The following is a 24,681-nucleotide window of genomic DNA, read 5'->3' as shown; positions in this document are numbered from 1 at the left end:
AACCTACTATATCTCTTCAACCAGCAAAACCCCAGGCAACAGGCATGACTCAAATAGTAGAGCGCCAGCTGTAAGGAAAACAAGCAAGTGAGAATCATCCCCGAGTTCAAGTGTCAGTACTGGGGACACACACACACACACACACACACACACACACACACACACCCCGAGGTTAAACTTTACTCTTGACTAATCTATGGGGTACTGAATAATAGGAATTATTACGGATGATCCTCGATTTCTAACTGGGTTGCGAAGTCGACATCGCTGTGACTCCTCCCCCTCCTCATCTTTTTTTTTTTTTTTTTGCCAGTCCTGGGCTTGAGCTCAGGGCCTGAGCACTGTCCTTGGACTTTCTCAAGGCTAGAGCTCTACCACTTGAGCCTCAGCACCACTTCCGGCTTTTTTCTATGTATGTGGTGCCGAGGAATCGAACCCGGGTCTTCATGCATGCTAGGCAAGCACTTTAACCACTAGGCCAAACTCCCGGCCCCCCCCCCTCATCTTTTGTTCATCATTTTTTGCTCAAGGTTGATGTTCTACCACTTGAACCACAGCTCCCCTAGGACTTTTTTGGTGACCAACTGGAGTCACACAGACTTTCCTGATCAGGCTGGCTTTGAACTGTGGTCCTCAGATCTCAGCCTCCTGAGCAGCTAGGATGACAGGTGTGAGCCATGGTGCCTGGCCAGCCACAGACAATGAACCACCTCTGGAGCCTCTGTCCGTTTGTCCGACCCAGAGGAACACAACTCCCCTAGGAGAGGTCAAGCAACTTCTCAGAGACATGCAGCAAAGCTTTGAGAACAGTCGGGGTTTCGAATCCAGGGGATCCCCAGCTCAGAGCTGCAGATGCTTGCCTCCCATCCAAAACCGTCTCCACATGCAGACACTGTGGCCCATGGCAGCCTCTGGAGTTCCTCGGGTTCTGCTGAGGCACAAGAGGCCAGCTGCGTGGGCCTGGAGCTGTGCCCACCGCTCCCTCTCCCTAGCAGCTGCCATAGCACAGCCTGGCACTTCTCTGCCCACCCCTAATGGCTGTGCCCCCTCCACAGTGCGGTGGGGGGGGTGGCGGGTCACACAGCCCAACCGCACCCTAGAAGTGGCCATCTGGACAGTGGGGAGCAGGGCCTCCGAGCTCCCAGATGGAGCCTGGGCATGTGCACAGGGTGGTCAGAGCCAGGCCTCTCCCGGGGGCCCTGGCCTGTAAGAAGGGGTCACCGTGGGGTTCAGTGTCCCTCCTCTAGACAGTGTTGTGACTGGCTTTGCAATCTCTGCCCAGCTTTGCTCTCGACTTTGACTTCTAGAATGTTCTGTCCTTGCTCTGATGAGTTGGAAAGACTTCAGGGTACAGCAATTCTGTGAACTGGGGAATCAATCTCCCCCACCGCCCCCGCTACCCCGGAAGCTTTATTTTGGGGGGCCTATCCCTCCTTTTTCCCATTACAAAGACCCCAAGGGGAGCTTAGAGGCCCATTAGAAGTCTTAAATCTGTTTACTCATACAATTTGTAGTATCACATAGACTGTAAATAGTGTTGGATGTTGTTAAATGCAGAGGAAGAGGAACCAAGGGCCAGTGGCTTACACCTGTAATCTCAGGTACTCAAGAGGCTGAGGTCTGGAGATCATGGTTTGAAACCAGCCTGGACAAGAATATCCCCAAGATTCTTATCTCCAGTTCACCACCAAAAAAAACAAAAACACTGGAAGTGAAATTGTGGCTCAGGTGGTAGAGCGCCAGCTGTGAGTGAAAAGGCTTAAAGACAGCGCCCAGATCTTGAGTTCAAGCCTCAGGATTAGCTGTAATTTTCCCCCTTCCCAGCTCTCCAGGGCATCTTCTTATACCTGGTTGGACGAGGATCTGCATGGCATTGACCACCGCCTTGTCCAGCTGGGGGATCTCCAGGCGGCCTGGCACACGTGGCACCCACTGTCGTGGGTTCACATGGCATCCAGGTGCAGGGTGAGGTGCCCGGGTGCCCGCCAGGAAAGCATCGCCCACGACCCGCACCCCGCTGCACTCAGGCTGCCATTGGCATCTAACACGATGCACAAGACGGCCCTGTCCTGCAGCCACTCCATGCTCAGACGCCCCCAGGCCCGGCCTGGCTCACCAGGCCAACCAGGGCTGCAGAATGGCCCAGCCACCCCACAGGGAGGGGGCTGGGTGTATGCGCAGACTGCTGGCTCCTCGTGGTTTGTGGGGGGACCCGGGGTCCAGATGCTCCTGGCTTTACGGCCTCTGGAGGGACGGCCAGCCCTCTGACTCCCTGAGAATCAATGAGTCTTCCCTGTGAAATGGGCACCGTGGCCTCCAGTCCTTCCTTCCTTCCTTCCTTCCTCAGCCCCCTCTCTGTGCCAGTCCAGGCACAGATCTTCAGATCTCAGCCTCCTGTGTAGCTAGGATGACAGGCGCGAGCCACGGTGCCCAGCCTTCTAAGACTCTTATCTTCAACGAACCACCAGTGAACTAGAAGCGGCGCTCTGGCTCAAAGTGGTAGAGCACAGCCTTGAATGAAAAGACTCAGGCACAGTGGCCAGACCCTGAGTTCAAGCCCCAAGACCAAAACAAAAGCAAAACACAAGCTAAGGACCAGTGCGTGGCCCTGAGTTTATGCTAGAAATGGAGACGTGGCTCAGGTGGTAGAATGCCAGCTCAGGGAAAGCGCCCAGGCCCTGAGATAAAGTCCCAGGACCAGCACACACACATACAAAACAACAACCACAGCAAAGCCTATTCTGAAGACACACAGCAGTGAGGCTGATTCAGAGATGGACTTCTACCCTGGGCCCCTCTGAGGCCCTAAACCCCCCAATCCACAGGTGGTTCTGGTGGGAGGAACAGACCACTGGGGAAAATGAGAACCAGACAGGTACTCAGCTTAGGTACCCCATTCTGGAGTTCTGGGGGCCCAGGCTCCCCACTATTACCCTTCTTCCCCCAGCCCTGGGTATACTTCCTGCCACCGTGCTCATCCCTCCCCCGACCTGCCTCGCACCCCTGCAGCCATAACACCAGAGGGAGCAGGCAGAAGCTGACATCCAGTGTTCCAGGTTGTTTGAGGTGGGGCTGGGGTCCACTTCTTGCCACCCTGTGTCTCAGTTTCCCCAAAGTGTTGAAAAGCAAGGTGTGTGTCTGTGTCAGGGCAAAGAGGGGAGTCATCCCTCAGATCTGACATTGTTCTGGAAGGTTTTAAAGGAACACATCGGGACTGGGATGGGGCCATAGGGGAGAGGAGGAGGGGAGGGAACATTACCTCCTTTATGGAATTCTGAATTTCTTTTCTTCTTTTCTTTCTGTGTATTCATTGTGTCAAGAGACTTCACTATATCTCAGATGTGCAAATATTTTGCCCAAACTAATTTTTCTTTGGTTTTCATGCTTTGTCCTTCCCCTCCCTCCCTCGCCCCCCTCACTGTACGTGTGTGTGTAGGGGTGGTTCTGATGAGCACGGGGTCTAGGTGCTGTCCCTGAGCTTCTTTCTTCAAGGCTAGCACTCTACCACTTGAACCCACATCTCCATTTCTGGAGTTCTGGGAGTTTATTGGAGACAAGAGTCTCATGGAACTTTCCTCCCCAGGCTGGATTCCAACCATGATTCTCAGATCTCCAGCCTTCCGAGTGGCTGGAATGACAAGGTGTGAGCCACCAGCTCCCGGCTGCAGGCTGATTTTGAACTGATGCTCTGAGATCTCAGCTGTCTCAATAGCTGGGATGACAGGCATGAGCCATTAGTGGCAGCTACATTTTTCTTTTCTGCACTCCGGGAGAAAGCCCGGGGCTTTGCTCACCGTCAAGGGGCCACACTACAACAAAAAGATGGAATTCAGTGTTCTGAAGTCACCTCCTGCCCCTTTGGGGAGAAGCACAGGGGCTTCACTGAACGTTCTTGGGGACTCTGAGATCCCTCTATCCCCTGCAAGGCCTCACCCCAGGATTAGAAGGTCAGAAACCGCTGGAGGAAGCTGCGAACGGGCCTAGAGACCTCAGCATGTCCACCAACCGCAGACCAACAGCTTCCTCACTCAGGGCTGAGAAAGCCCTGAGTCTGTCACATAGCCGTGTCTCTGAGCCAGAGGGAGGTCCCTGTGGTGGCTCTCTGCCCCCACAACCTCCCAGCCTCCCTTCTTCTTACTCTTTCCTTTCTTCAGACTTCCCCAAGCTCTGCCTTACCCTCCCTCTAGCCAGAAAAGCCTTAATGAAACCTGAATGATGGTTATGGAAGAAGTGGTTTGGCCATAGACAATCTATCACCCCGTAGATGCTCAGCTGTAGAGAGGTTTCTATAGGGAAGAGTCTGAGGCTCTGTGGCAGGTGCAGGAGTTTGGTTGTGTCATTAGAAGGGAGAGTGAATGTTGCAGGTTGAATACCTGCAGACTTGTGACTTCTCAGTGACTTGTCAAGGGTCAGATCATGGAGCTGAGCACTGTGGATCCCAATAAGAATAGCAAAGGAAAAAAAAAAAGGTTGTGAGCGAGAAAGTGGGGAGACTGAGGTCGGGGAGGACTAAGGGTAATTTTCAAGTTACACAGCAGGGCTGGGATTCAAATCCAGGCCTCCTTCAATCTCAGGCTCTGGAGTCCAGGAGCTGGACTACAAGTCCCAGAATGCAGCAGGAAGCGCGCGCCTGCGCAATGCGGGCAGTGATGGAGCGCTGACCGGGGGCGCGGCGGCAGGCGAAGGCGGTGGCGAGGGCTCAGCGGGGGCCATTGGCTCCCGGGCAGCGGCTTAGGCAGCTTGGGAGGGTGGACTCCAGAAGCTCGTGAGGCCCGCAGGCAGGCCGGGCCGGGGTGATCCGGGCTGCAGCCATGGAAGACCAAAGGGTAGGACGCGGTGTGGGGCATGGGGTGGGGACCAGGTGATGCCGCAGCCCCCCCCCACTCTGGCCACGCTGCGGCACCCCCATCCCCATGCACGGCCCCTTCAGACCCATGCACGGCTCCCTCTCCCCCCATGCACGATTCCCCCCCCACCATTTGCATGCAGTTCCTCTCCCTCTCCTGGGGGCCCCCTCCCCCATCTCCAGGCCCCAACCCTGACCCCATCCCCACGCCTACCGTCCTGGCCTGGAGGACCCCCCCCCAACCCACTCTGCTCCATTATGCTGACCTTAGCAACCCCAGGCCTCAGTCCCAGGTTTGGGGACAGAAACAGGAATTGTGGGCTGCTCTGGTCTTCCTTCCTGAACGCCCTGTGCCTGCGATCTCCCTTCCCCCTCCCCGCTTACCTGGGCTCTCTGGAGGTGTCTTCTTTTGTCTAGTTAATTCTTTTCCTCGTGCACACCTCAGCTCCTTGGCTAGCCTTTAAGCCCAGGCTATCCCACTTCCCCTGAGGCTTTGGTGAACCTTGGATAGATAGCCCTTTTACCAGCCTAACTCATTTTTCTTCTGAGAGTTTCTTTGCCCCAGGCTAGTCCCTCCAACCAGCTCAGTGCTACCTTCAAGATGTAGGTATTGAGTTGAAGATTTGGTGCTCATGTAGACCTGCTTCTGGTTTGCTCCTCTGTGAGAGGCTCCTCCCGGGCCTCAGTTTACCCCCTGTGTAAAGTGGGGGTTGCTCATAAGTGACCACCTCCTAAGTGAGGTATATAGAGAGCCAGAGGGCCCCACGACTCCTCTCTGAATCCCTGAAAGCAGAGCAGGGAGTCAGTCCAAGTGGAGTTCATATCTGTCTGTCTATGTCTGTGATTCCTGCTCTGGTGGGCTAGGAAGCTCTTCGGAAGATCATCACAACTCTAGCCATGAAGAATGAAGAGATCCAGAGCTTTATCTACTCACTCAAGCAAATGCTGCTGAATGTGGAGGTGAGTGAGGTGAGGGAGACGGGGAGAGTTGGAAGTTGAGTGGACAGGGGAAGGGCAAAGGACAGGGAGTGTCTGACATTGGAATTGGCTTCTTATTGCCAATGCCTGGAAAGTGGCCGGGCCTGTCTGATTACTCGACCTCAGTTTCTTCAGCTGGACACAAATGTTGACCAATCCGTGCCATTCCAACTCAGGCCAATTCAGCCAAGGTCCAGGAAGACTTGGAAGCAGAATTCCAGTCTTTGCTGTCTGTCCTGGAGGAGCTGAAGGAGGGCATGCTCATGAAGATAAAACAGGACCGTGCCAGCCGCACGTACGAGCTGCAGGTGGGGAGCTGGGTGCCCCCCTCCACCTTGCCCCCAGAGGCTCCAACATCTGCCCCCTAGTCTCCCATCTGCTCCCTGTCTCCATCAAGACCCCTCCTCATTGGCCTATGGAGCTCAGGCGAAATCACCCTGGGCATGTGTGGTTTGGAGTTTTCTTGTGTGTGTGCCAGAACCAGGCCTTGAACTCACAGCCTCACCCTCTGGATTGTCTTTCTTGGTCACAGCTAGTCCTTTATCAATTGAGTCATGCCTCCAGTCTGGCATTTTGCTGGTTAATTGGAAATAGAGTCTCAGGGGGCATTCCTTGCCCAGACTGATTTCAAATCTCCACCTTCCAGGTTTTAGCCTCTTGAGTAGCTAGGATTACAGGCTTGAGCCTCTGGGGCCTGGCTCTGGGCATGTGTTTTCCAGGGAGGGATTTCCCCAGGGGGCTGTGGCCAGGTGCTCCATGCACCAGCTTCCTTTTCCCTACTGTTCAGAGGGCTGTGGTAAGCTGGATCGTGAAGGTGCTGGGCAGTTTCTGGGGAGGCGAGGCTGTGGGGTGAGCTGCCGTGTTCACCCCACCCCCGCTCCTGTGCGAATCTATTGGTGCCTTGCTCCCCCAGAACCAACTAGCTGCCTGTACTCGGGCCCTGGAGAGCTCGGAGGAGCTGCTAGAGACGGCCAACCAGACGCTGCAGACCCTGGACAGCGAGGACTTCCCTCAGGTGGGTACCTCTGACGCAGTTTTCAGTGTGTGACCACTCATGCAACATTAAGTCCAGGTCCTGAGTTCAAGTCCCAGCACTAGCATATAAAAGAAAGAAAGAAAAAAGCTGGGCGCTGGTAGCTTATGTCTATAATCCTAGCCTGGGCCTGGAGTTTGGCCTAGTGATACAGTGCTTGCCTAGCATTCACGAAGATCCAGGTTCGATTCCTCAGTACCGCATACAGAGAAAAGCCGGAAGTGGTGCTGTGGCTCAAGTAGCAGAGTTCTAGCCTTGAGAAAGTCCAAGGACAGTGCTCAGGTCCTGAGATCAAGGCCCAGGACTGGCAAACAAACAAACAAACAAACAATAAATAAATATAATCCTAGCCTTCTCAGGAAACTTCGATCTGAGGATTGTGGTTCTTGACCAGCCTGGATAGGAAACTCCATGAGATGCTATCTCTAATAAATTTCTCAGAAAAAAGCCAGAGGGGACATTGTGACTCAATAGTAGAGCTCAGGGTCAGTGTCCAGGCCCAGAGGTCAAGCCCTAGAACTACGTGAAAAAAATTGCACCTGGGCTCTGGTGGCTCACACCTGTAAGTCTAGCTACTCAGGAGGCTGAGATCTGAGGACCAAGGTTTGAAACCAGCCTGAGCAGCCAAATCCACATGAGACACTCTGTGTGTGTGTGTGTGTGTGTGTGTGTGTGTGTGTGTGTGTGTGTGTCTGTGTACCTGAATTCAGAGCCTGGGTACTGCCCCTGAACAACACTTAACTCTAATTAACCAATTAAAAACTGGAAGTGGAGCTGTGGCTAAAACTGATATAGCACTAGCCTTGAGCCAAAGAGCTCAAGGACAGTGCCCAAGCCCTGGGGCTTGAACCCCACAACGAACCAAAAAAATATTCAGGACACAGGTTTATCTAAGTATAAATCTGTCTTCTGTCATGCTTAGAATATCTCAAATATGAGCCAGCTTCCTGCTTGTCGTCGGCTTTCTGTTATAGATGTGCGTGCCTGACTTCTGTTTCTGAATTCTGTTCCATCCCTCATTTCTAGGCTGCCAAGCAAGTGAAAGACGGGTAAGATTCCGAGACCCGGCTCCCACCCTGTGCCTTCCCATGGTGTAAAGGTGGGGACCACCAGGTTTGGGTGCTGGGCCAGAACATCGGGTGTGAGGAGACACCTGCCCCTCCCCCAGTCTCGGGCCTTTGGAAAACCCTTCCAGCAGGCGGCCCTCACCTCCTTCTTCCCTGCAGCGTGACAATGGCCCCTGCCTTCCGGCTGTCACTGAAGGCCAAGGTCAGCGACAACATGAGTCATCTCATGGTGGACTTTGCACAGGAGCGGCAGATGCTGCAAGCCCTCAAGTTCCTGCCTGGTGAGAGGGGGACTCGCTGGAGGGCCAGGATTTGGGGGAAACTGAGGCAGACTCTGAAACACCTAGAAAGGTCCTGGGATGAGGCTAGCCAACAGGTGCCTGAATCCACAGCATGGCATGGAGGGTGGAGTCATACCAAGCCCCACCCACATGTAGGTGGAACCCTTGCATGAAGGTCTTGTGTGGGTGGAGCCCTGGTTGAGCTCTGCCCACACTCAGAGGAGCCCAGATGTAACAGGCTTACTATAGGTGAAGCCCAGGGGAAGTCCCTCCCTGCCCTGAGGGATCCCATTTCTGGATGGAGCCATCAGAGGCCACACCCATTGTGGGCGTGTAGCTGGAAGCCACACCCATCTGTAGGCGTGGTCCTGGTTGAGCAGCCCAGGCTCAGAGTTTAAGAACCATGAACCACAAAAACAAACAAACAAGCCACCTTTGCTGGGCTCTTGGCCTAGTGGTAGAGTTCTTGCCTAGCATACATGAAGCCCTGGGTTCGATTCCTCCACACCACATGAACAGAAAAAGCTGGAAGTGGTGCTGTGGCTCAAGGAGTAGAGTGCTAGCCTTGAGAAACCTCAAGGATAGTGCCCAGGCCCTGAGTTCAAGTTCAGTGACTGGCAAAAAAAAAACAAAAACAGCATCTACTGGTAGAAAAACCTGTCTCCAGTTGGAATCTGAAGAGTCCAGCCTTTTGTGGACTATGCCCGCTCTCACGGCCGGATGGAATGTTGAGGGGGCTCCAGCCCGGGTGATTTAGGCCTCAGCCCTGGCATCTGGGGTGGATGGGGCTTGCGGGCTGTGGACGTAGAACCCTGCGCCTGCCCTATGGACACAGAACCCTGATCCCTCTTCTCATCCCATGCCGTGCAGTGCCCAGCGCCCCCGTGATCGACTTGGCCGAGTCTCTGGTGGCAGATAACTGTGTGACTCTGGTGTGGCGCATGCCCGATGAGGATAGCAAGATCGACCACTACGTGCTGGAGTACCGAAGGACCAACTTCGAGGGCCCACCCCGCCTCAAGGAGGACCAGCCGTGGATGGTCATCGAGGGTATCCGACAGACAGAGTACACCTTGACAGGTAAGGGTAATACACAGGGACTGGGAAAGGAACGTACTTGGACAGAGAAGAGAGATACCCAGGCAGGTAAGAGGAGCACATCTGGGCAGCTAAGGGCAATACACCTGAACAGGTAAAGAAACACACCTGGACAGGTAAGACACATCCCTGGGGAAGCACACCGGGACAGAGGGAACATACCTAAGAAGGTAAAGGAGTTTACTTGGACAGCTTAGGTAAAGGAGAACATACCTGGGCAGGTAAGAGAGTATATGTACCTGGACAGGCAGAGAATATACCTGCACAGGTAAATCAATATACCTAGGCAGAGCAGGGTGTGGTAGCTGCTCAGGAGGCTGAGATCTGAGGATCGAGGTTCAAAGCCAACCCCAGCACATAAGGGCCTGAGATTCTTATCTCCAATTAACCTCTAGAAAACAGGAAATGGGGCTTGGCTCCAGGGTAGGGTGGTAGCCTTCAGCTGAAGAGCTCAGGGACAGTGCTCAGGCCGAGTTCAAACCTCATGACTCCCCTCCCCCCCCAAAAAAAAGAAAAAAAAATATATATATACCTAGGCAGATAAGGGGTATACCTGAGGGAACTCAGGTAAAGGGAGTATACTTAGATACTTAGAGGGAACACATCTGGGCAGGTGAGGGCAGCACGTCTAGTCCTGCCTAGTTACTGACCATCCTCCCATAGCTCGTCCTCTGTCGCTGTCTAGTACGCTATGAAGTCAGCCAGGCCATGCCTCACCATTTGACAGGGGAGAGAACTGAGGCCCAGGAAGCCAGTCACCCTGTCGCCTTCCTTCTCTCCAGCAGCCATGGACTGGCTCTCTCCTAAGTTATCAGCATCCTCTACCACTAAGCCACATTCCCAGCCCTGCAGCATTTATTAGGAAAAAAAAAAAAAAAGCCTGGGAACCCACCCAGATGGTGGGGGGAGGATCAGAAGGCGGGAAATGTCGGGGTTCCCTAATGAGTTTCAAAAGCTGCCTTGAGTGGGGAAGATGGAGTTTGCAGACGTGACATTCACTCCCTCACTCGGGGGCTGTAATCAGCCTGCTAGTTATCTGTAATTAGCATACATGCTTAATCAGGAGCATGCTAATTGCTATGGAGAGAGGCCACCAGCCAGCCAGGATGCCTGAGAATCTATTGGTGTCTCCTCTGCGTGGGAATCAAAACAAACACACCCCCTTTTAAAAATAGGCATCCACAGTGCTCACCTCCAGACCCTTCTGCTTTTTATTGTGTTTTGTTGTGACTTTCTATTTTGCAGTAATTACAGATATATTGTAAGTTGCAAAATGATCATATAAAAATAATGAGACAGTGCTATGGGGACGATTCCAGTCCTCTCATTCCACTTCCTGCAGCTGTGGCAGCTTAGGTGCAGTCAGGGGTTCTATGAGCTGTAACCCCCCCCCCCCCCGAAATAACAGGACTCCTTGCTTGGGTTCCATCTCCTGCAATGCAAAAAAATAATAACAAGAACAAGAGGAGGAGGAGGAGGAGGAGGAGGAGGAGGAGGAGGAGGAGGAGGAGGAGGAGGAGGAGGAGGAGGAAGCAGAAGTTGTTGTTGGGAAAGAAGAAGAAGTAGTAGTTGTTGTTGGGTGCTGGTGGCTCACACCTTTCATCGTAGCTACTCAGGAGGCCGAGATCTGAGGATCGTGGTTCAAAGCAGGCCTGGACAGGAAAGCTCATGAGACTCTTACCTCCAAGTTAACTACCAGAAAACTACAAGTGGGAGAGCACTAACTTTGATCAAAAGAGCTCAGGGACAGTGCCTAGGTTCTGAATTCAAGCTCCACACCAATAAAATAATAATAATTAATAATAATAATGAGGGAGGTTTAGAAAACATACTAAGATTATCTGTGAAGGGCAGCTTGGCTAGGATTGGTCTGTTTGGGTCATGTGCCTATTTCTGAGCCAATCACTGACAAGGGCTATACAGCATTGTAATTGGCTGCTCTGGTTTGGAGGCGGGGTCAATTCGAGCTCCTGGGTTGATGGTAAGAGCTGGGATATGGACTTGCTTGCAGGGTGCTCCTTATTGTGGCATCTTGGGATCACGGATGAGAGTGACCAGTGTTCCCAGACATCCACGATGTCCCTCGCTTCCATCCAGGTCTCAAGTTTGACATGAAATACATGAACTTTCGAGTGAAGGCCTGTAACAAGGCAGTGGCAGGCGAATTCTCTGAGCCAGTGACCTTGGAGACAGCAGGTGACTAGCTGTACCCCCCTCATCCTGCCCCTGACTACATGCCCCCTCCCTCCCAGTGCTCTGGGGTTGTGTGTCCTGGTCATCCTCTAATAAGGGGGTCTGCAGGCCTTGTTGCCTTGGCCTCTAGGAAGCTAACACCTAAGTCCACTATGGCATTCGTAGCTTGGGTGGATACCAATCTAATCCACTTTTTCTTTTCTTCTTATCATGGCCTCTTGCACTTGCCCAGGTCTTTCACTCACAGCTGATGCTCTGCCAAATGAGTCATGCCTTTGGCTCTAGATTTTTGCAGTTACTTGCAAGTAAGGTCTCCCAGCCTAGCTTTGAGCCATGATTCTCATATCTCAGCCTCCTGAGGAGCTAGGATTATAGCCATAAAATACCAATGCCCAGCCCATTTTTTTTTTCTTTGCCAGTTCTAGGGCTTGAACTCAGGACTTGAGCGTGATCCTTGGATTTTTTTCCTCAAGGCTTGCACTCTACCACTTGAACCACAGCACCATCGCCAGCTTTTTCTATGTATGTGGTACTGAGGATTCGAATCTGGGTCTTCATGCATGCTAGGCAAGCACTCTAGCACTAGGCCAAATTCCTGGCCCCATCAGCTCAGTTTTTTAAAAATAGGTTTTACTTGTTGCTGGGCTGAACTTTATATGGTTTGAGATAGAGTCTGACTGAGTTTATCTTGGACTTTACACACACACACACACACGTGCATATATACACTCCATATCTCTTTTTCCCTAGAGGGGCAGAATATCAGTAGTAAACACAGATTCAACAGGTCTCCCATGTGGATACCTTTCGCATACCTCGCTGGGACATTCCTTTTTTCTCTAGCTTATTTCCATTCTGCTGTAACACTACTGCTCCCTTGGAGATGGAAAATTAAAGAACATTTGTCTTGAAAAATGCCTTGAAGAGGAGCAGAGGCTTGACTCAGGTGGTAGAGCACTTACCTAGCAACGACCAGACCCTGAGTTCAAACCCCAGTACTGAAAAAGGAAAAAAAAAATTCTCACAGACCTTAGAAAACAATTGGGCCACAACCCCAGACCTTCCTTTGCGTTCCATGTTCCGTTCATTCTCCCCCATCTTCTGCCTCCTGGTGTCTTTCAGTCTGTCTCATTGTCTCTCATCCTTCCTTGTCCTGGTCTTTCCTGGTCACTGTCTGTCTGCCCATGTCTCTGTGTCTCTCTGGGTTTTTCCCGTCTCTGTGACTCCCTCATCTCCCTGGCCCCAGCATTTATGTTCCGCCTGGACGCGTCCACGTCCCACCAGAACCTGCGGGTGGAAAACCTCTCTGTGGAGTGGGATGCCATGGGCGGAAAGGTGCAGGACATCAAGGCCCGTGAGAAAGATGGCAAAGGACGGACGGCTTCTCCTGTCAACTCCCCTGCCAGGTACCCAGCCCCTCTTTTCCTCTTCTCCTCCCTCCCTGAGACTCTGGTGGGGATCATGCTGCAGGCCTGCATGCATGAGTAGCATCACTGGAGGGAGACAGGCACCTAGGGCTGTAATCAGGCTGCTTCCTCCTGCAGTGAATGGAGACATTATAAACAGGGTGTGGCTCACGCCTGTCTTCCTAGCTACGCAGGAGGCTGAGATCTGAGGATCAAGGTTCAAAGGCAGCCCGGGCACAAAAGGACCTGAGACTCTTATATCCAGCTAACCTCTAGAAAACAGGAAGTGGGGCGTGGCTCAAGGGTAGGGTGGTAGCCTTGAGCTGAAGAGCTCAGGGACAGCGCCCAGGCTGAGTTCAAGCCCCATGACCTACAAAAACAGAAGAACAAGAAGAAAGAGCTTTTTTAGCCAGGTCTCAGTAGCTATAATCCTAGCTACTTAGGAGCCTGAGATCTAAAGATCCTGGTTTGAAGCCATCTGGGCAGGAATATCCTTCAGACTCTTGTCAATTACTAAAAAGTAAAAAAGTGGATCTGTGACTCGAGTGGCAGAGCACCGGCCTTGAGTCCAGGGATGAAGAGAGCATGCTGTGACTGGAGTGGGCCAGGGAGGCCTCCCGCATGGAAAACAAGGCCTGGACCACGCTTCTCCCCTTTTCCTCAGAGGTACTCCATCTCCCAAGAGGGTGCCCTCCAGCCGTGGGGGCCGAGACCGCTTCACAGCCGAGTCCTACACGGTGCTGGGTAAGGATGGGGATTGGGCTCTGGGAGGGCCCTGGTAGTGGTGATGTGTAGCATTCGGAGATCAGCGGGAAGGAGCCTCTGAGTCCTGAGGAGTATCTGCGACAGGAAAACTAGCTGCAACCTAAAAGTAGCTGACAGGAGTAGCTGGGACCCCGGGAATAGCTAGTATTGGACAGGAATAGCTGGGGCCCTTGGAGTAGCTGGGACTGTGGGAGAAGCTGAGACTCTGGGAGTAGCTGGGGCTCCTGTAGAAGTACACACGGCCCTGGTTCTACCTAGTGTCCCCCTGTCCCCCCACCCCCTCCCCAGGGGACACGATGATCGATGGTGGGGAGCATTACTGGGAGGTGCGCTATGAGCCAGACAGCAAGGCATTTGGTGTGGGCGTGGCCTACCGCAGCCTGGGCCGCTTTGAGCAGCTGGGCAAGACAGCGGCTTCCTGGTGTCTCCACGTCAACAACTGGCTGCAGGTCAGCTTCACGGCCAAGCACGCCAACAAGGTCAAGGTGCTGGATGCCCCCGTGCCCGACTGCCTGGGTGTGCACTGTGACTTCCATCAAGGTGACCCCAAACCTCCAGCACCTCTACCCTATCTCCTCCTCCCACCCATGCCTGAGCCCCAGCCTGTGACTTCGCCCACCTGTGACAGCCCTATTCCTGTCCCCACTCCCCAGGTCTCCTGTCTTTCTACAATGCCCGCACCAAACAATTGCTACACACTTTCAAGGCCAAGTTCACGCAGCCGCTACTGCCCGCCTTTACAGTGAGCTGCCTCCTGGCTGTCTGGGAGTTGGGGGGGGTGTAGAATGGAGAAGGGGGATGGGAAGGGTGTCTGTGGATGCAGGGGATGCCTTGACACCCCTCTTGTCCCCCCTCCCAGGTGTGGTGTGGCAGCTTCCACGTGACCACAGGTCTGCAGGTCCCCAGCTCTGTCCGCTGTCTTCAGAAAAGGGGCAGTGCCACCAGCAGCTCCAATACCAGCCTCACCTAGAGACCCCAATCAGTTGGGTGCTTTTGGATGAAGGGGGGAGCTGCCAGAGGCACTGGATGGTTCAACTGGACCAAGCCCTCTCATTTGCTGCATGGAGCCTTAACTCTGGATAGCCGGGGAGGGGGGGGGTTCCCCAACAAGGTGTGGGCACTTGGGGTGGCCCTCTCCCCTCACTTGCAAATAAAAGTCAAACACTGGCCAGGCTGTGGGGTTGGTTCTTTGGTGTGGCCTCCAGGACTCTGAGCTTCTTTTGGGTCAGGCAGACATTGAGGGGCCTCAACTTCCCAAGCCATGCCAAACACATGAGCCTGTTTTGTTTATTTGTTTTTCAGGGGGAGGGATCAGTTGAATTTTAATCCTGGGCAAGTGGATGTGAGACGCTGGTCCCCAGTGGAATCTCAGTGACTCAATGTTCCAGTGCTCTTCTTTTCTGCAGCTTTTCCTCCAACTCTGCCGTCACATCCCCCAGCCCTGTGGTGGGGTGGGGACCTTAGCTTTAGTTGAGCCAGGGATCCCCCAGTCTGGATAGTCCTTCCCTCCTCCCCCAGTCTACCCAAGACCCAAGACGAGCTACAGATCCCCAGGCAGATGCAAGTGAGAAAGGGTTTAAAAGCCAGGTGCGGTGTCTCACGCCTGCCATTCTAGCTACTCAGGGGCTGAGATCTGAAGACTGGCCTTGAAACTTATCTCCAATTAATCACCAGAAAACCAGAAGTGGCCCTGTGGCTCAAGGGGTCAGACAACGCCCAGGCCCAAAATTCAAGTCCCAAGATGACCAAAAAAAAAAAAGGGGGTTTAAAGGCATCAAGCACTTCCCAATCATAAGTGCTACCTTGTCAGAGTAGGGGAAGTTCACCCTGTATCCATCCCACAGCCCCCTTACTTGTGGCGAGGAAGACAGCCTGGGGTGAGCTGCCTACCAGCTTCCTGGCAGGGACACTGTTGATAACCTTGGGTTCTGGAGGAAGAGAGAGAGAAAAGGAAGAGGACAGCTCAGGCCCCCCCCTCCCCCGCCATCCCTGAGGACAATCCAGGAGAGTACTCTACCTGGCTTGGGGACAATGGGTAGCTTTGGAGGTTTTACTGGAAGCTTTGCCAATTTCTTTGGCTTCGGGATGGCAGGGCGGCTACAGGAAGACACTGCATACACAAATGTAGGGAGGGTCATGTGACCTCATTGTCTTGCTCCCTCACCCCCCCACCCTCCCAATCCCCCACCCAGCCCTAGGCCACACCCACCGTCCTGATTGACATAATCCACAGCTGAGGAGTCTTCAATGGGGGTCACATAGTTTTCGTCCTCAATTGGGAGTGGGGGCAGGGGAGGGAGGGGGGGCAGCTTGTCCTGGCTGGCCACAGGCACAGGTGCAGGAGGTGGCAGTTTGGGGACACTTGCAGGGGTTATAGGACCTGATGGAGAAAGGGGGGTCACTGTCAGGACGCAGGGGATCCAGACACCTCTGGATGCTCCATTTGCATGCCTGGATACATCATGGTGTTGTGTAAATATGAGTTTGTAAAACTCTATTTCCCCCATTACTAGAGACACACTGGGACCTGCATTTGCATAATTTAAACATGCAAAACCGCTCATACATATGCCATTCTGTCTCACGGCGGTTGAGGTATACTCTCGCCTAATGATGCATGCTAGTGTGTGCACCTGTATCTATGACTAATAACTGCACCGTGCAGTGATATGTTTAATGCTCGTAGCTTCCAAGGGACACAGGTGCCACAAAGCATGTAGCCATGGTGGCACACACGTGTGCATGAATGCATGCATGGAATCACACCCATGTCTGCGCTACACATCCATCCCACACTGAAGATCATTGCCCAGCCCATTGGGTCTCTGCCTCCTCTTCTCCGCTTCCATCGACCACCTCCATGGGGGCTCATGGTTCCCGTCTGCATTATAACCCTTAGGGCCCAGGTGGCCTGTCATCTTAGCTATTCTGGAGGCTGAGATCTGAGGATCAAGATTCAAAGCCAGCCCAGGAAGATAAATCTAAGAGACACTTGTCTCCAATTAACCATCAATTAACCTTGAGCCAAAACAAAAAAGTTTGGGCTCTTAGTTCAAACTCCAGGTCAAGCACAAAAGTAAATAGACACATAAATTCCTTTGGGGTCGTCAGTAAACACCACCTCCCCCTTGAATCCTTCTCTACTCTGTCCCCTTCCTTCCCACCTAGGGAACCCTAGATTTATCTAGCCCCAGATTTCTCCCTCCCCCACCCCCCTCCCCCTTCAGCCCCACTCTTCTCCCCTCCTCTAGGATCCTAAATCTGGGTAACTTCTCTTCCTGAGTTCTGGGTATGTGCTAGCTGAGAAGGTGAGGCTGAGGGTGGGTTCAGGGTCCTGTCTGCCCCAGCAGCAGCCTCGGGATGGGGGCGTCACCTGGGCCCGGGATGGAGGGCGCCACCCACAAACTCTCGCCGTTCTCTTTATCCGCTTCCACGTAGCCTGGAACAGAGAGGGCGACCTTGGAGGAGGCGCGGCGGCCAGAAGCCCGGCCAGGGCAGTCCCTTCCCTCTGGATGGGGTCGTGAGAAGAGGCGGACTGGGATCCCCCCACCTTGGCACCCCGAAGGCGCACCCACCTAGCACCTTCTCGTAGTCCTCGTCCAGCAGGAAGGGCACCAGCGCCCTCTTGGTTTGCGACACGAAATAGTTGACCACGGCATCCAGCGAGGCGCAAGGGAACTGGGGGAGAGGACCGGAGACCGCGGTCAGGACTGGAGGCCAGGGGAAAGGGCGTGGACCCCACCAGCGCGCATCCCCGGATCCCAGGACCGATGCTCACCGGGTCCTCCACGTCGATCACGTACTTGGGGCCGTCGAGCTTCACCTTGTAGTGCCGGATCACCGGCGCCCTGAGCAGCGAAGGGACTTTGGACTGCCGGGCTCCGCCTCCGAGGGAGGCAGACCCCAGCGACCACGCCCCCACGAGGCCACACCCTCCACAGCGCTGGGCCCGCCTATTGGAGGAGAGCCTCGCGATGACCCCGCCCCTTGCCGGCCCAGCCCCCTATTTTGCATGAACGCGCCCCATTGGAGGATGGCCTCGCTGTGTCCACGCCCCTGCGGACCCGCCCCTTCCTGGCCCCGCCTTCAGTCTTGACTCCACCCTGATTCCATCCTGGGAGGATTTAGCGCGGGGCCCCAGGCTGTGCCCTCAGTTTGGCCCCAGAATTTCACTTCATGATGACCTCCGCCTCCAATCCTCAAAGGCTAATCATGCCTTTGGGTTTGACTTTTTTCTTTTTCTTCTTGGTAGGTTGTCCGGGCTTGAACTCAGGGCCTGGGAGCTGTCCCTGAGCTCTTCTGTTAAGGCTAGCGATGCACAGCTCTATTTCAAGCTTTTTCTAGTGGTTCTCTGGAGGTCAGAGTCTCTCGGCCTTGGATCTGACACTTGGTCCGGCTCCACCTGCCCAGACCAGGCAGCTCGTCTTGACTGGGCAGAGGAGCAGATTCTAACTCTCGGGCGCTGAACCCGCTCTAAACTTGGATCATACCCTTCACCCCCACCACAGAGGGCTGCAAACCGCGCATGCGCACCCGTTGAGCATCTGCCTGGTAGTGACCGACACACCACCCTCTGTGCCGTCCCCGCTGGGTCGCAACAGCAGGTTCCCGCACTCGGGGTAGCGCTCCAGGAGCAGCTGTGCCTCCAGCCGGCTGACCTTCATGAAACACCTAGAATGGGCCCGAACCGAGTGGGAAGAGCTCTGCCCCAGACCAAAGGCCCCGCCCCTCCAAACTCAACCCCGCCTCGAGGGCACAGGTCCCGCCCTTCTGGATATAACCCCGCCCGTAGAGCTCCAGTTGCAGCCCCGGAGACTCCTCCCTTCAAGCCCAGGCCCTGTGCCAGGAAACCCAGCCCCTGGCTCCAGACTCAGGACCCGCCCCTGGACACTGAGCCCCATCTTCTGGATCCAGGCCCCTGGACACCTAGACACCCCTCTCTGCCATCAGCCCCCTGCCCTCGTCCCAGAACAAACCCAAAGGAGCCCTCCTGGCATCTGCACTCTCCCCTGGGGGCACCCGAGCCACTCCCCAGACACCTAAGACTGCCCAAGCAGACCACGCCCCAACCCAGGCTCAGGCCCCGCCCTCCCGAGCCCGAGCCCCGCCCTCCCGAGCCCCGCCCCGGAGGCCCCGCCCCGGAGGCCCCGCCCCCAGCTCCTCTCCTGGCTCTGCTCCACCCTCCAGGACTTACGAGGGCACCTGGCCTGCGCGGCGGGCCTCCTCCTTGGTCAGGACTTCAGCCATCATGTACAGATGTCCGGGCAGCAGGGTCAGGTTGGAGGGGACACGGAGCTGGAAGGGTTTGGAGACACCACGGCTCCGGCGGTGAGAAGATGGCCAGCTATTCCCCAGGGCACAGATAGGCATGGGGGCGGGGGTCTCAAACAAATTCGATTATAGTTACTGGCAAAGGACGGGAAAAGTTTCAAGCTCAGTGGCCTACACGTGCCCACCATGAAAAAACAGACAGACAACAACAGCAACAAGAGGGGGCTCACATTTGTAATCTTAGCTATTTAGGAGTCTGAGATCTGAAGATGGAGGTTCAAAGCCAGGCTGGAGAGGAAAAAGCTGTGAGAGTCCTCTCACCAATGAACCACCAAAAAAAACAAAACAAAAAACACAAAACAGAACTGGAGACTCAAGTATAGAATGCCAGCCTTGAGTGAAAAAGCCAAGCCAGGGCCCTGAGTGGAAGCACAAATATACGCACATGGAGAAAGAAAACAAATACAGGGAAAAGAAGTAGGTAGGTAGACTAAAATCCTTAGGTTTTAAATAACGGCAAGCTACTTTTAGAAGTACTATTGGCAGAACAGAAGATGGGGGCCATGTGTCTGTAGGTCTAGCCCAGGGAAGGGAGGAAGAGAATGGTGGGAAGGGAAGAGGGAGGGCGTGGAGGGAGATCTGGGGTGTGGGATAGGTGAGTAGAAGATGTCCACACTCACTTCCACCACCGTCAGAATGAAGCCTTTCCACATCTCCCGAGACTCCAGGCTCTCTACCTGGGGAGGGAAAGAGGGAAGAAAAGAGGCCCTAACTCCAAGGGCAGCTTTGAAGATGGTATTTGGAGGTGATCTATGACTCACAAATAAAGGGATTGTTGGGGCCGGGAGTTTGGCCTAGTGGTTTAAGTGCTTGCCTAGCATGCATGAAGACCCAGGTTCGATTCCTCGGTACCACATACATAGAAAAAAGCCAGAAGTGGTGCTGAGGCTCAAGTGGTAGAGCTCTAGCCTTGAGAAAGTCCAAGGACAGTGCTCAGGCCCTGAGCTCAAGCCCAGGACTGGCAAAAATAAATAAATAAATAAATAAAAATAAAGGGATTGTTGACTTACACCTCAGCCTTTTGTCTTTAGTTACTTTAAAAAACTTTTTTTGTTTTTGAGCCAGGCGCACAGGCCCAGGGATAGAGCACTAGCCTTGAGCTGAAGACAGAGCCCAGGCCCAGAGTTCAAGCCCCACGACCAACAAAAGCTCCTCACTATATCCCCGCAGCCCACACACCTAGCGTGACCTGCCTCTCCTGTCTTAGTCTTCCTCCTTTGCTCTCACTCCTCCAGCCACATGGGCCTCCTTGCTGTTCCTATAATACATCAGGCTCAGATCTGCCTCAGGGCCTTTATACTGGCTGTGTCTTCTGCAGGCCATCTTAGGAACTCCATGTCGTTTGTTTACATGGATGGAGGGAATGTTTCCCATTCACCCCATGAACCTACCTTGAACTTGACCTCTTGGGTCCTGAGGACCAGGGTGAGGTGGATGCCAGAGTCTCGGGAGCTTACTTGGGGAATGCTCTCTGTGAGCTTCACAAATGTTCTCAGGTCTAGCTTCTCCAGAGGCTGTGACACAGAAAAAAGACAAGGTGGTGTGAGAGCCCCAAGCCCTTGGGAGGGGGTCTCAGGCCCCCAGGAGAGTGTAGCTGCTCCTGTGACCTTGGGGCACACATCCTGTGTGTGGTTTCTGGGGTCAAGGGTTGGCCAGCTCCTGCTCTTCCTTCTCAGGCTTACCTGGAAGTCGCGGTTACTGTTGTAGAAGCAGATGGTGAGACCCTGGAGACCCGCCCAGAACTTCTTGTAATCCTAAGAAGTGGAAAGTAAACGGGAAGGAAGTCAACCAGGGAGCTTCAGAGAGCCACTGCTGCCTCAGGGCCTTTGCACAGGCACTTTCCCAGGCCTGGACCTGATGGTCGTAAATCTCCACAAAGCTAACTGCTTCCATCTCCTATTCAAATACCATCTTTTTGGAGAGGTTCTCTAAGAAAGGACAAAAGAGAGCTTTGGGCTGAGAGGGTAGCTCACAGTAGAACCCTTGTCTAACACATCCAAGGTCCTGAGTTCCATTCCAGCACTGAAACAGCAAACCAAAGCAACCGTGACAATATGGTGGGCTTGAAGCAGCCTCTAGGCGTAAGTGCATGTCAGGGTCTTCATGAAAATCATCCATCATCTACTCAGCCACCTACCCACCACTCATCCACCCATCCGTTCATTCATCTACCTGCCTATCCATCCACCATTCCACCCATTTATCTACCATTCACCCATCAACCCATCCATTCACTCAGAATCTGTCCATCCGCCTGCCTGCCTATCCACCCAGCCATTCTCTCTGGATCTACACATTGATCTGCCGAGCACTCAGGGAGGATCTACTCAGAATGGAGGAGTGTATAACCAAACTCCACGTGATGTTTGGGGGTTCAGCTTGACGTGACCTCAGCCACCGTGACTTGGAGCAGCTTTTACTCCACTAGTCAATTTTCCCTGCACAATTCTCAGCAAACAATAAAAGAATAAGGCAAACTGGTCACAGGTGATTCATGCCTGTCACCCTTGCCGTTTAAGAAGCTGAGGCCTGAGAATTGTGGTTCTAAGCCAGCATAGACAGACTTTTTTTTTTTTTTTGCCAGTCCTGTGGCTTGAACTCAGGGTCTGGGCACTGTCCTTGGACACTTTTTTTGCTCAAGGCTAGAACTCTACCACTTGAGCCACAGCATCACTTCTGACTTTTGCTGGATATGTGGTACCGAGGATTCAAACCCAGGGCTTTGTGCATGCTAGGCAAGCACTCTACCCTTAGGCCACACTCTCAGCTCTAGACAGACAAATTTGAGAGAGTCTTATGTCCAGTTAACCAGCAAAAAGTCAGAAGTGGGGAGCCGGGAGTGTGGCCTCGTACCACATACATAGAAAAAGCTGGAAGTGGTGCTGTGGCTCAAGTGGTAGAGCTCCAGCCTTGAGAGAGAAAGCCCAAGCACAGGTGCTCAGGCCCTGAATTCAAGCCAGGCCTGGGAAAAAAGTCAGAAGTGGGGCTGTGGATCAAATGGTAAAGCACCAGCCTTCAGGGGAAAAATAACAAAGAATAGCATCTAGGCCCTGAGTTTCAGGCCCTAGTAGATACATAGCTTGAGAGAGATAGGGAGAGAGAGGGAGAGATAGGGAGAGAGAGAGAGCGCAAGACAATTGGAGCAGGGTACCTGGCCGGGGGAGGAGTGTGTCCATCTCTTTAACATTAGCTTAAGATAAACCAGATGCACTAGGACTTGGGGAGACTCATTTTTATTTTGTGCCAATCTTGGGGCTTGAACCCAGGGCTTGGGTGTTGTTCATGAGCTTTCGCCCTCCAGCCTAGGGCTCTACTACTCGAGCCACAGCCCCACTTGTGGCTATTTTGGTGCTTCATTGAGGATCAGAATCTCACAGACTTTTCTGTCTGGGCTGGCTTTGAACTGTGATCCTCAGATCTCAGGCCCCAGAGTCAGGTAGTAGGATGACAGGCGTGAGCCACCGGCGCCTGGTAAGGATGAATGTTTTGATGCTATGTAGATACTCAGTGCCCGGCCCGGGGCATGCCCTCTACCCCTTTCATTGGAGGGAAAACTGAGGCTCCCTGTTTGCACCTCTTCCTTGAACACTAGAGGGTTGGGGGTGGGGTGGGGATTGTTGGGATATGGGGAGGTGGAGGAAAGGCCACCTTGAGGAAAACCCCTGGGGTAATGGCAGGGAGCAGAGGGGTGGTTTGGAGCCTTCCCGTGCTGGTGAGTATGGAGGGAGAGCTGGGGGCTTAGGAGAAACTGAAGGAGACACACGCATGCGTGCGCACATACAGACATGGCCTGCCAGATATGGCCAGACCTGCTCTGGATCTCACCCTGAAAGCCAAGTCAATCTGCTGGGAAGAGAGAGGGAAGAGGCGAGGTGTGCGAATCAGAGGGCTTTCCATTTCCTAGAGGAAGTTCTCGGTCTTGTTTGTGTCCAATGATCAAAAAAGAGACAGAGACAGATGGAAAGACAGAACGACAGAGAGACAACGATACATACAGAAAAAAAAAGAAACAAGTCAGAAAGATAGACGACAGACTGAGATAGAGACAGACAGACATGGTTAGAACCCTTGACAGTTGCCAGCACCAGCCCAGCCACATGCAGCACCCACCTTGCCACTGTCATCTGTGGGGAAACTGAGGCTCGAAGAGACAATACACCTGCTATGGCTATAAAGCCGTGCCGGGCTTCCCATCTCCCCTTACCTTATCTCGGGGCCCCTTTTTCTCTAGAAAGCTCTCATAGTAGTGTGAAGGTGGGACTCCTTTGGGCTTGGGGACCCGGAGAGGGCCCACGGCAGAGGCCATGACAGGCCCGGGGGTCCTGACCCAGCCTCTCTTTCCAGAGGGTTCTCCACAGCTGGGCCAGGAAGCTGAGAAACTGGTTCCAGGGGAATTTCCTCTCCCTGTCAGCAGTCACCTCCCTCTTCTGCCAGCAATGGGCGGGGGCTGGGCCAGGGCAGATTCAGGAACCCAGGGCAAATCCCAGCCTCTCTGGGGTCAAAGATAGGAGAGGGAGCATGCATGGGCTAAGGTGACATCCAAGGGTCAGGGGATACGCGGGGAGAGAAGAACCTGTGCATCCAGCAAGAGTCTCATGGACAGAGCTCAAAAGGTCACCACAGCAGGCTTGTTATCTCCAGAGATAACCCACTGGGATTCTGATAGGGACGGTCGCAAGTGTGTTAACATATGGATTCCGTTTTCTTGCAGTGCTGGGGATAGAACTCGGGGCCTCTGCATGCTAGGCAAGCACATTGTCACTAAGCTAATACCCCAGCTCTAATGTGGTATAATTTGCTTGTGAAATAGCTGCTTTGTTTGGTTGATTATCTAAGCCATTTTATTTTATTTTATGTTCTTTATTTTTTGCCAGTCCTGGACCTTGAACTCAGGGCCTGAGCACTGTCCTTGGGCTCTCTTGAGGTGAGAACTCTACCACTTGAGCCACAGCAGTTTCTCTCTTTTTTTTTTTTTTAAAGTAATTATAGGGCCAGGAGTTTGGCCTAGTGGTAGAGTGCTTGCCTAGCATGCACGAAGACCTGGGTTTGATTCCTTGGTACCACATGCATAGGAAAAAGCTGGAAATGGTGCTGAGGCTCAAGTGGTAGAGCTCTAACCTTGAGAAAGTCCAGGACAGTGCTCAGGCCCTGAGCTCAAGCCCAGTACTGGCAAAAAAAAAAAAAGTGCATGTACACTGGGTATTGGTGGCTCATAGCTGTCATCCTAGCTACTCTGGAGGCTGAAATCTGAAGATTGTAGTTTGAAGCTAATCCAGGTAGGAAAGTCCGTGAGACACTCACCCCCCACCTTGGGGTCTCTTATTGCCAATAAATCACTCAGAAAAAAACAGAAGTGGCACTGTGGCTCAAGGGTTCAAGTGGTAGCATGCTAGCCTTGAGCAAAAGAAGCAGGCCCAGAGTTCAAGCCCCAGGACTGGCAATCAATCAATCAATGATAAATTTATTGGTTTATTTATTTTGGTATATGCTGATCCTGGGGCTTAGACTAAAGGACTGGGCACTGTCTCCGAGCTTTTTCATTCATCCTCAACCACCTGAAACACAACTCTACTTCCAACCTTTTTCCCATTAATTGGAGATAAGAGTCATAGCCTTTCTTTCCCAGGCTGGCTTTGAACTATGATCCTTAGATTTCAGCTTTCTGAGTAGCTAGGATGACAGG

The 24,681-nt window shown here is 53.3% G+C and overlaps 2 protein-coding genes across 3 annotated transcripts; one reads left to right on the top strand and one right to left on the bottom strand.

Moving 5' to 3' along the window:
- Window positions 1-4,652: 4,652 nt before the first annotated feature.
- On the top strand, window positions 4,653-14,735 carry Fsd1 (fibronectin type III and SPRY domain containing 1). 2 transcript variants are annotated; one of them, XM_090329020.1, is made up of 13 exons: window positions 4,653-4,826; window positions 5,711-5,806; window positions 6,001-6,132; window positions 6,738-6,839; window positions 7,884-7,906; window positions 8,084-8,205; window positions 9,076-9,285; window positions 11,401-11,499; window positions 12,743-12,902; window positions 13,567-13,646; window positions 13,956-14,207; window positions 14,321-14,409; window positions 14,527-14,735. In XM_090329020.1, exons 1-13 carry the CDS (start codon window positions 4,812-4,814, stop codon window positions 14,635-14,637), a joined length of 1,491 nt encoding a protein of 496 aa, XP_090185146.1. In that variant the 5' UTR covers window positions 4,653-4,811; the 3' UTR covers window positions 14,638-14,735. The 2 variants fall into 2 exon arrangements, with proteins under 2 accessions (XP_090185146.1, XP_090185147.1); XM_090329021.1 differs by having other exon boundaries at window positions 13,956-14,116; window positions 14,527-14,633.
- A 205-nt stretch (window positions 14,736-14,940) lies between these two features.
- Window positions 14,941-23,382, bottom strand: Stap2 (signal transducing adaptor family member 2). Its single transcript, XM_090329015.1, has 13 exons — window positions 23,203-23,382; window positions 20,681-20,752; window positions 20,390-20,512; window positions 19,619-19,675; window positions 18,862-18,962; window positions 18,201-18,338; window positions 17,446-17,515; window positions 17,243-17,345; window positions 17,041-17,106; window positions 15,877-16,047; window positions 15,685-15,777; window positions 15,521-15,595; window positions 14,941-15,108 (listed from the first exon to the last, which is right to left on the bottom strand). The coding sequence occupies exons 1-13, from the start codon at window positions 23,302-23,304 to the stop codon at window positions 15,044-15,046; spliced, it is 1,236 nt and encodes a 411-aa protein (XP_090185141.1). The 5' UTR covers window positions 23,305-23,382; the 3' UTR covers window positions 14,941-15,043.
- Window positions 23,383-24,681: the final 1,299 nt, after the last annotated feature.

This window comes from Megascapheus bottae, chromosome 1, assembly GCF_031878675.1.
Source record: "Megascapheus bottae isolate mThoBot1 chromosome 1, mThoBot2.hap1, whole genome shotgun sequence".
In the NCBI taxonomy this organism is placed as follows: Eukaryota; Metazoa; Chordata; class Mammalia; order Rodentia; family Geomyidae; genus Megascapheus; species Megascapheus bottae.
This window is presented reverse-complemented; position numbering and strand designations above follow the sequence as displayed.